General features: G+C 45.2%; 1 protein-coding gene across 1 annotated transcript in view; it reads left to right on the top strand.

The window, feature by feature from the left end:
* Positions 1 to 4,448: 4,448 nt before the first annotated feature.
* Positions 4,449 to 11,836, top strand: part of LOC124008048 (serine/threonine-protein kinase PAK 2-like) — a 14,738-nt gene continuing 7,350 nt past the window's right edge. The window contains exons 1-3 of the mRNA XM_046318954.1: positions 4,449 to 4,829; positions 9,186 to 9,385; positions 9,677 to 9,786. Of these exons, the coding sequence (XP_046174910.1) occupies positions 9,208 to 9,385; positions 9,677 to 9,786 (288 nt within the window). The 5' untranslated portion in view covers positions 4,449 to 4,829; positions 9,186 to 9,207. The remainder of the gene's footprint in view (positions 4,830 to 9,185; positions 9,386 to 9,676; positions 9,787 to 11,836) is intronic.

Here is an 11,836-nt window from a genome sequence, read left to right as displayed (position 1 = left end):
ATAATGCCAGGGTATATCTGGTGGTCTGTCTCCTCATGGCTAGGCCACATAATGCCAGGGTATATCTGGTGGTCTGTCTCCTCATGGCTAGGCCACATAATGCCAGGGTATATCTGGTGGTCTGTCTCCTCATGGCTCAGCCACATAATGCCAGGGTATATCTGGTGGTCTGTCTCCTCATAGCTCAGCCACATAATGCCAGGGTATATCTGGTGGTCTGTCTCCTCATGGCTCAGCCACATAATGCCAGGGTATATCTGGTGGTCTGTCTCCTCATGGCTAGGCCACATAATGCCAGGGTATATCTGGTGGTCTGTCTCCTCATGGCTCAGCCACATAATGCCAGGGTATATCTGGTGGTCTGTCTCCTCATAGCTCAGCCACATAATGCCAGGGTATATCTGGTGGTCTGTCTCCTCATGGCTCAGCCACATAATGCCAGGGTATATCTGGTGGTCTGTCTCCTCATGGCTAGGCCACATAATGCCAGGGTATATCTGGTGGTCTGTCTCCTCATGGCTAGGCCACATAATGCCAGGGTATATCTGGTGGTCTGTCTCCTCATGGCTCAGCCACATAATGCCAGAGTATATCTAATGGTCTGTCTCCTCATGGCTAGGCCACATAATGCCAGAGTATATCTGGTGGTCTGTCTCCTCATCATGGCTCAGCCACATAATGCCAGAGTATATCTAATGGTCTGTCTCCTCATGGCTAGGCCACATAATGCCAGGGTATATCTGGTGGTCTGTCTCCTCATAGCTCAGCCACATAATGCCAGAGTATATCTAATGGTCTGTCTCCTCATGGCTAGGCCACATAATGCCAGGGTATATCTGGTGGTCTGTCTCCTCATAGCTCAGCCACATAATGCCAGGGTATATCTGGTGGTCTGTCTCCTCATAGCTCAGCCACATAATGCCAGGGTATATCTGGTGGTCTGTCTCCTCATAGCTCAGCCACATAATGCCAGGGTATATCTAGTGGTCTGTCTCCTCATAGCTCAGCCACATAATGCCAGGGTATATCTGGTGGTCTGTCTCCTCATGGCTCAGCCACATAATGCCAGAGTATATCTGGTGGTCTGTCTCCTCATGGCTCAGCCACATAATGCCAGAGTATATCTAGTGGTCTGTCTCCTCATGGCTAGGCCACATAATGCCAGGGTATATCTGGTGGTCTGTCTCCTCATAGCTCAGCCACATAATGCCAGAGTATATCTAATGGTCTGTCTCCTCATGGCTAGGCCACATAATGCCAGGGTATATCTGGTGGTCTGTCTCCTCATAGCTCAGCCACATAATGCCAGGGTATATCTGGTGGTCTGTCTCCTCATAGCTCAGCCACATAATGCCAGGGTATATCTGGTGGTCTGTCTCCTCATAGCTCAGCCACATAATGCCAGGGTATATCTAGTGGTCTGTCTCCTCATAGCTCAGCCACATAATGCCAGGGTATATCTGGTGGTCTGTCTCCTCATGGCTCAGCCACATAATGCCAGAGTATATCTGGTGGTCTGTCTCCTCATGGCTCAGCCACATAATGCCAGAGTATATCTAGTGGTCTGTCTCCTCATGGCTAGGCCACATAATGCCAGGGTATATCTGGTGGTCTGTCTCCTCATGGCTCAGCCACATAATGCCAGAGTATATCTGGTGGTCTGTCTCCTCATGGCTCAGCCACATAATGCCAGAGTATATCTGGTGGTCTGTCTCCTCATGGCTCAGCCACATAATGCCAGGGTATAACTGGTGTGCTTTCTGGAATAAGAGAAAGCATATATCGTGGTAGAAAGAGCAATAGAGGATAAAATTAGTTTCATTCTCTATTTCTTCAAGATCACAGTAGTTACATCGTCTTTCCTCTTCCATTTCACCACAATACCGACCTGTTTCAATTTGCAGAGGCAATATCCCTGATCTTAGCTATATTTCTTATTTCCATTCTTTTACTTTTAGATTTGTGTGTTGTTGGTCAAATTATGATTAAATGACTGAACAAGTCATTTTAAATGGAACTGTAACTAAGTAAAACTTATACTCTGTTTTATTATATCTGATTAACAATATGAGTTCATAAGAAGGGATTGTGAGACACGGACAAGGAGTAATTCAAGTTAATTAACACCATTCCAACTAGGAAGAAACAAATGGGTTGGGGACTGTGAAAACAGATAAGGTCGTTAGCCTATGGTTGACCCTACAGAAACTTAGCTCTGGGGTTTTTAGATAAGACAGTGAGTGCATTCAGTGGTGATTGATAATGTTGAGGGGTCAAAAGTTACCTGGGAGTGTTAGTAAGTTAGAATGAACTTTTCACCTCACTTTGTCCCGGTCGAGTGGAGGGGATTCTGTTAAAGCAATGAAATGACGTCATGATCTGTATATAAACTGTTGTTCGTGGTTAAGTGGCAGCGGGCTCCGAGAATACATTCTGTTACCTATTATTGAAAGACTGGTCTGCATCTATTTTATGCAAACAAGAATCTTACAAATTCTCATAAAATAGATTAAGGGTTTTCAATTCATGAAAGCAAATTGGCATAATTAAATTACATTAACAGTGTTTAGTTGTTTATTGTTAGATATTACTGCACTGTTGGAGATAGGAAAACAAGCATTTAGCTTCATATGCAATAACATCTGCTAAATACTGTATGTGCATGCAACCAATAACATTTTATTTGATTTATGATCATATACTTAGACTAATTCAAACTGTTGTAGTTTTGGCCTCTTCATCAAATATTTGGCAGCCGTCAATAAAACATGTTTTCGCTTGCATATATTCAAATAGGCTACATTCAAATATTACTTGGTTTTCTGAGAGGTAGGCCTAGTCAAAATACTTTCAAATATTATTTGGTTTTCTGAGACCTGTATTTGAATATCATAGAAAATATACTGAACAAAAATCTAAACTCATCAGTTTCAGAAATTTGACTGAGTTACAGTTCATATAAGGAAATAGATCGATAGAAATAAGTAAACGAGGCCCCAATCTATGGATTTCACATGACTTGGCAAGGGTGCAGCCATGGGTCGGCCTGCGAGGGCATAGACTTTCTCACTTGGGAGCCAGGCCCACCCATTGGGGAGCCAGGCCCAGCCGATCAGAATGAGTTTTTCCACACAAAAGGGCTCTATTACTGTAACGGTTATCTTCCATTGAAGGAGAGGAGGACCAAAATGCCGCGTGGTTAGTGTTCAACATCTTTAATATAGACGATAAACGAGAACACTTACAAAACAACAAATGTGAAAACCGAAAACAGTCCTATCTGGTGCATAGACACAAAGACAGAAGACATTTTGGCAGCCATATTCTGTGGGTACTTTGTGGGTGGTTGTCTTCTGTCTTTGCGTGTTTACATGTGGTCTGCGGTTTTGAGGCCGGTTGGACATACTGCCAAATTCTGTAAAATGAAGATGGCTTATGGTAGAGAAATTAACATTCAATTCCCTGGTAACAGCTCTGGTGGACATTCCTGCAGTCAGCATTCCAATTGCAAGTTCCCTCAAAACTTGATACATCTGTGGTGTTGTGTGACAAAATTGCACATTTAGAGCAACCTTTTTTCTTGTGCCCAGCACAAGGTGCACCTGTGTAATGTGCATATGCCACACCTGCCAGGTGGATGGATTATATTGGCAAAGAAGAAATGCTCACTAACAGGGATTTTAACAAATTTGAGCAAAAAAATGAGCGAAATAAGCTTTTTGTGCATATGGAACATTTCTAGGATCTTTAATTTCAGCTCATGAAACATGGGACCAACACTTTTTACATGTTACATTTTACATTTATATTGTTGTTCAATATAGTTGGCTTTTAGTTGAAACTCTATATAAACTATATTAGACTACCTAGAGTATCTTAAACGTTTTTATTTTCTACTGAACTACAAAATACAACTATTTTCGACCCTACTCTGTTTAGCTTTATGAATGTTGGTGGCACTTTGGATATAAAGAAATGGTAGCAACAAACTTGAGTTTAACTCAAATGTCTTTAGATTGGATATTTATTTTTACCTTTATTTTACTAGGCAAGTCAGTTAAGAACAAATTCTTATTTTCAATGACAGCCTAGGAATAGTGGGTTAACTGCCAGATTTGTACCTTGTCAGCTCGGGGATTCAAACTTGCAACCTTTCGGATACTAGTCCAACGCTCTAACCACTAGGCTACCCTGCCGCCCCAATATGTGTATTTCGATGCTCTAAAGGTCTTATAGGAAATTGCCAGAAAAATGCAAAGAACATTTTCTAAATCAATGTACAGACAGAGAAAGGCCACCACCACACTGTTTTAAAAACCCGCCCACCCGGCTCGCCGGCGTGGAAACTAAATCGAGTGTACCGTTCTGTCTGGGCTTGGTCTGTGGTTCGTTCCGTTTCCGCCCTGTCATCCTGGCTTTTCTCCGGTCCTCGGGCCCAATTTAAGAAGAAGACAGCTAAACAAGTGAAAACAGAACATCTAAATCAATGTACAGACAGAGAAAAGCCACCAAACACACGGTTTAAAACCCCGCTCACCCGGCGCGGAAACTAAATCGAGCGTACCGTTCTGTCTGGGCTTGGTCTGTGGTTCGTTCCGTTTCCGCCCTGTCATCCTGGCTTTTCTCCGGTCCTCGGGGCCCAATTCCAGAAGAGGACAGCTACACAAGTGAAAACTGTTTATTAGCTAAACTGACTACAGTCTATTAGCTCAAATCTTATGTAAATCACAGCGCCAGATCGGTGTACCGCGGAGACAAAGAGAGGAGGAGGGGCGGGGTTTCAGGAGTTTTACATGAGACGAGATATTGCTTCCTAGTTAAGCTTACTGGTGAGTAAAAGGCGCACATTACAACATGGCTAGGCTATCCAGCTATCTGCTTAAACTAGCCGTACTACTGGACTTCTGTTAGATAGTTACTGATAATCACTAGTGAACGTAACATAATATTGCATTTCACATGGTTATAAACCTTTTATTACAGTGGATATAGTGCACCCATTCTCATAGGCCTAGCTGTGAAACGTATTTTTTATAGTGGACATACACCCACCTATCATACCCTGTCTGTAACCCTATCATTAAGGCCTAGTGGACATATTACACCCAGCCTCCCATCCATATAGCTACTTTTAAGTGGAGATATCACACCCACCTATTATATAGCCTGGCTATAAACCTATTATTAGATTATTATAGTGGAGATATCACATCCACCTATTATATAGCCTGGCTATAAACATATTATTATTATAGTGGAGATATCACACCCACCTATTATATAGCCTGGCTATAAACATATTATTAGATTATTATAGTGGAGATATCACACCCACCTATTATATAGCCTGGCTATAAACCTATTATTAGATTATTATAGTGGAGATATCACATCCACCTATTATATAGCCTGGCTATAAACATATTATTAGATTATTATAGTGGAGATATCACATCCACCTATTATATAGCCTGGCTATAAACATATTATTATTATAGTGGAGATATCACATCCACCTATTATATAGCCTGGCTATAAACATATTATTATTATAGTGGAGATATCACACCCACCTATTATATAGCCTGGCTATAAACCTATTATTAGATTATTATAGTGGAGATATCACATCCACCTATTATATAGCCTGGCTATAAACATATTATTATTATAGTGGAGATATCACACCCACCTATTATATAGCCTGGCTATAAACCTATTATTAGATTATTATAGTGGAGATATCACATCCACCTATTATATAGCCTGGCTATAAACATATTATTATTATAGTGGAGATATCACATCCACCTATTATATAGCCTGGCTATAAACCTATTATTAGATTATTATAGTGGAGATATCACATCCACCTATTATTAGATTATTATATTGGAGATAATTATATAGCCTGGCTATAAACATATTATTATTATAGTGAGATATCACACCCACCTATTATATAGCCTGGCTATAAACCTATTATTAGATTATTATAGTGGAGATATCACATCCACCTATTATATAGCCTGGCTATAAACATATTATTATTATAGTGGAGATATCACACCCACCTATTATATAGCCTGGCTATAAACATATTATTATTATAGTGGAGATATCACACCCACCTATTATATAGCCTGGCTATAAACATAGTATTATTATAGTGGAGATATCACATCCACCTATTATATAGCCTGGCTATAATCATATTATTAAAAACCTAGTAGAATATTGCAACCATTCACATACATCTGTTATTACAGTTGAAATACTGTACAAAGCCCAAGGCAACTGATTACCAGTCAGTAGATGGATGCATGGGGTTTTGGCAGCTACTAACTCAACTAACATTGTTATCCAACTGTAGTTCTTCTTATTTGTATTATTTCAGTAAGCCTACAGTACCACTGTCTGTGTGCATCACATGTAGCCTGCACTGTCTGTGTGCATCACATGTAGCCTGCCACTGTCTGTGTGCATCACATGTAGCCTGCCACTGTCTGTGTGCATCACATGTAGCCTGCCACTGTCTGTGTGCATCACATGTAGCCTGCACTGTCTGTGTGCATCACATGTAGCCTGCCACTGTCTGTGTGCATCACATGTAGCCTGCACTGTCTGTGTGCATCACATGTAGCCTGCCACTGTCTGTGTGCATCACATGTAGCCTGCACTGTCTGTGTGCATCACATGTAGCCTGCCACTGTCTGTGTGCATCACATGTAGCCTGCACTGTCTGTGTGCATCACATGTAGCCTGCCACTGTCTGTGTGCATCACATGTAGCCTGCACTGTCTGTGTGCATCACATGTAGCCTGCCACTGTCTGTGTGCATCACATGTAGCCTGCCACTGTCTGTGTGCATCACATGTAGCCTGCCACTGTCTGTGTGCATCACATGTAGCCTGCACTGTCTGTGTGCATCACATGTAGCCTGCACTGTCTGTGTGCATCACATGTAGCCTGCACTGTCTGTGTGCATCAGATGTAGCCTGCACTGTCTGTGTGCATCAGATGTAGCCTGCACTGTCTGTGTGCATCACATGTAGCCTGCACTGTCTGTGTGCATCACATGTAGCCTGCACTGTCTGTGTGCATCACATGTAGCCTGCCACTGTCTGTGCATCATATGTAGCCTGCCACTCTCTGTGTGCATCACATGTAGCCTGCCACTCTCTGTGTGCATCACATGTAGCCTGCCACTCTCTGTGTGCATCACAAGTAGCCTGCCACTCTCTGTGTGCATCACATGTAGCCGACCACTGTCTGTGTGCATCGCATGTAGCCTACCACTCTCTGTGTGCATCACATGTAGCCTGCCACTCTCTGTGTGCATCACATGTAGCCTGCCACTCTCTGTGTGCATCACATGTAGCCTGCCACTCTCTGTGTGCATCACATGTAGCCTACCACTGTCTGTGTGCATCACATGTAGCCTACCACTCTCTGTGTGCATCACATGTAGCCTGCCATTGTAAGTTGAATTCTGACATGTGTTCTGAGGTGTGATGTGTGCTGGAATGAATGAATACAGGATGAATGGATTGTCTACTCTGTGTAGCATGGCATGGAGGTGTCTGTGTGTGTGTCCTGTGCAGTCAGCTATTTCCTTTTATAGATGTTGAACACTAAAGGCTGTTTCACTCTACTTCCTGTAAACAACGTTGACTATGTTTGCTTCCTGCTTCTGTCTGATTAGTCAGTTTGGCCCTTGTGACCCTCAGGGCCTCTAGGAGTTCCAGGATGAGGAAGTGGGTTTCCCCTAGAAACAAAGAGGAGAGAGCAGAATGTAACGGAGAGAGCAGAATGTAACGGAGAGAGCAGAATGTAACGGAGAGAGCAGAATGTAACGGAGAGAGCAGAATGTAACGGAGAGAGCAGACCTACAATGTATAAACAGAGGGTGGGTTCAGATTCCCTCTCCTATCCTGGAAGTCTTGTTCAAAGTTGCTTTTGTTCACTCCCCCTTATGGATATAAAAACATTAGATTGGCTGGGACGAAGCAATATGGTGATAATTCCCTGCAGCCTATCAGAGGGCATGATGTTGATATTCATTTGTTTCTGTGGCCTAAGGGAAGTGCCTCTGCCTCTGATTTACCCAATCCCAGGCCTGGAGCTATGGAATTCCTAGGGAACGAGTCCCAGCCTGGATAGCACCCATTATTATCCTGACACACACACACAAACACACACTGCCGTACACGTTACTAGGCTAGGCTGGGCAGGGCTGGAGCAGGGCGTAACCATGGAGATGAGCAAGAACTGCTGGGCATGATAGAACTGGCTGTGTCTGAGACCGCTGTGGAATGAGACTGCCTGTTATAACATGTCCTGGAGAGAGAGGAATAGAGAGAGGGGGGAAAGAGAAAGAAAGAGACCAAGATAGACAGGGACAAGGACTGAGAGAGACAGGGACTGAGAGAGACAGGGACTGAGAGAAACAGGGACCGAGAAAGTAATAAGGTACACACACGGATATTACAAGCTAAAGTAAAGCTGTTGTTGACCTACTCTTCTGAAAAGCACAGAGGAGGAGGACAGAAAGGGTAAGTAGGAGGGAGAGGGGTGAGGAAACGGAGAGAGGCTGGAGACAGCTAATGTAGTAGTTGATGTCTGATCGGGGATACAAAGCTGTAGACAGAGAGACAGAGGGAGAAGGAGGCTAGCGTGTCTTTCCGACAGTGTGAAATGTTGACTGTGTCCTTTTAGTGGAGGGGAGAGAAAAACATTGGAAATCGGAAGGCAGTTGTCCTGGACGGACGGAAACACACACACAGCAGGGTCAAAGACAGGACGTGATGAAAGCTCTGTGAGCTAGATGTAGGCTATTTCCTGTTGATGGGGATGATGTCACTGTGCCTTATACCTTTTGAAGGGGAACTCTGTCGCGTTTTTCTCTGAGAGAGGAAGAGGTTGTGGTGTGCAGGTGAAAAGGTGTCAGACGGTAGCTTTTACCTTATTTGGAGCCGAAAACATCCTTCTGCTCTGCAATGCATTACACACACACACACAGCAGGAAACCACACATAACATGTACCTTCCTCATCCACTCTTTGTTCCCTCTTACACGCAGACACACACGGGGACACACACCTTCTCACTTTGTGTCGGTGTGTCAAGGCATGATAGAGGTCTCTTTTTCTCTGACAGCGGTGTGTGTCTCTCTCCCTCTCCAGGTGTGTGTGTGTGTGTGTGTAGATGTGTGACAGCGGTGTGTGTGAAGACAAGCCCCCCGCTCCCCCTGTCAGAATGAACAGCCAAGGAGGCGGAGCCAAGGACTCCGTGTCGGGCAACTACAACTCTCGGTCCCTCCCCTCTGTTCCTGAGGAGAAACAGAAACGAAATAAAATCATCTCCATGTTCGCCTCCGAGAAAGGTACACACACAAACACACACACACTTGCTTATGGCTGTCGACCGATGCCGATGATGATGCCACACAGACACAAACACACACACACACACTCACATACACAGAACCACACAGACGTCTAAGCTGTGTTAAGGAGTGTGTATATTAATTATAGAGTGTGTGTGTGTGTGTGTGTGTGTGTGTGTGTGTGTGTGTGTGTGTGTGTGTGTGTGTGTGTGTGTGTGTGTGTGTGTGTGTGTGTGTGTGTGTGTGTGTGTGTGTGTGTGTGTGTGTGTGTGTGTGTGTGTGTGTCAGGAGGCAGGAAGAAGGATCGTGATAAGGACAACAGACCAGAGATCTCCTCTCCGTCAGACTTTGAACACACCATCCATGTGGGCTTCGACGCCGTCACAGGAGAGTTCACAGTGAGTCTGTCTTTGTTTCTCTAAGTGTGTGTGTTTAACTATTCATCTGTGCGCGTGTGTGTCTGTGGCGTATATGTGTGTGTGTATGTGTGTTTGAGTAATAATCTGTGTGTGTGTGTAGGGTATGTGTGTTTGAGTAATAATTTGTGTGTGTGTGTAGGGTATGTGTGTTTGAGTAATAATCTGTGTGTGTGTGTGTGTGTAGAGTATGTGTGTTTGAGTAATAATCTGTGTGTGTGTGTGTAGGGTATGTGTGTTTGAGTAATAATCTGTGTGTGTGTGTAGGGTATGTGTGTTTGAGTAATAATCTGTGTTTGTGTGTGTAGGTTATGTGTGTTTGAGTAATAATATGTGTGTTTGTGTAGGGTATATGTGTTTGAGTAATAATCTGTGTGTGTGTGTGTAGGGTATGTATGTTTGAGTAATAATCTGTGTGTGTGTGTAGGGTATGTGTGTTTGAGTAATAATCTGTGTGTGTGTGTGTGTGTGTGTGTGTGTGTAGGGTATGTGTGTTTGAGTAATAATCTGTGTGTGTGTAACGGCGTTCGTCTGTTGAAAGAAGAGAGTCGGACCGAAATGCAGCGTGTTGGTTACTCAAGACTTTAATGGAAAAAAAACGCGGTACATGAAATAACTGATACTAAATACAAAAACAACAAACGGAACGTAAAACTAATTAGAGCCTATCTGGTGACTACAACACAGAGGCAGGAACAATCACCCACGAAATACAAAGCGAAACTCAGGCTGCCTAAATACGGTTCCCAATCAGAGACAACGAGAATCACCTGACTGATTGAGAATCGCCTCAGGCAGCCAAGCCTATACAACACCCCTAATCAGCCGCGATCCCAAATACTACAAACCCCAATACGAAAAACAACATATAAACCCATGTCACACCCTGGCCTACCCAAACATATAACAAAAACACAAAATACAATGACCAAGGCGTGACAGAACCCCCCCCCTAAGGTGCGGACTCCCGGGCGCACCTCAAAAGCATAGGGAGGGTCCGGGTGGGCGTCTGTCCATGGTGGCGGTTCCGGCTCGGGACGTGGACCCCACTCCATAAATGTCCTTGTTCCTCCCCTTCGCGTCCTGGGATAATCCACCCTCTCCGCCGACCATGGCCTAATAGTCCTCACCCAGATCCCCACATAACTGAGGAGCAGCTCGGGACAGAGGGGCATCTCAGGACAGAGGGGCATCTCAGGACAGAGGGGCATCTCGGGACAGAGGGGCATCTCGGGACCGAGGGGCATCTCGGGACAGAGGGGCATCTCGGGACAGAGGGGCATCTCGGGACAGAGGGGCATCTCGGGACAGAGGGGCATCTCGGGACTGAGGGGCAGCCCGGGACTGAGGGGAAGCCCAGTACTGAGAGGAAGCCCAGTACTGAGAAGCCCAGTACTGAGAGGAAGCCCAGTACTGAGATGAAGCTCAGGCAGGTAGTAGGCTCCGGTAAATCCTGGCTGGCTGGCGGAACTGGAAGATTCAGGTTGACAAGCAGATCTGGAAGATTCTGGTTGTCTGGCAGATCTGGAAGAGACTGGTTGTCTGGCAGATCTGGAAGAGACTGGTTGTCTGGCAGATCTGGAAGAGACTGGTTGTCTGGCAGATCTGGAAGAGACTGGTTGTCTGGCAGATCTGGAAGAGACTGGTTGTCTGGCAGATCTGGAAGAGACTGGTTGTCTGGCGGCGCTGGGCTGACTGGCGGCACTGGCGGCGCTGGGCAGACTGGAAGCACTGGCGGCGCTGGGCAGACTGGCGGCGCTGGGCAGACTGGGAGCACTGGCGGTGCTGGGCAGACTGGGAGCACTGGCGGCGCTGGGCAGACTGGGAGCACTGGCGGCGCTGGGCAGACGGGAGACTCCGGCAGCGCAGGAGAGGAGAAAGGCTCTGGCTGCGCTGAACAGGCGGGAGACTCCGACAGCGCAGGAGAGGAGAAAAGCGCTGGCTGCGCTGAACAGGCGAGGCGCACTGGAGGCCTGGTGCGTGGTGCTGGAACTGGTGGTACTGGATCGAGGACACGCACAGGAAGCCTGGT

The sequence above is a fragment of the Oncorhynchus gorbuscha genome, linkage group LG21, assembly GCF_021184085.1.
Source record: "Oncorhynchus gorbuscha isolate QuinsamMale2020 ecotype Even-year linkage group LG21, OgorEven_v1.0, whole genome shotgun sequence".
NCBI classification, from domain to species: domain Eukaryota; kingdom Metazoa; phylum Chordata; class Actinopteri; order Salmoniformes; family Salmonidae; genus Oncorhynchus; species Oncorhynchus gorbuscha.
Note: the sequence above shows the minus strand (reverse complement) of the source record. Positions and strands in the feature narration are given on the sequence as shown.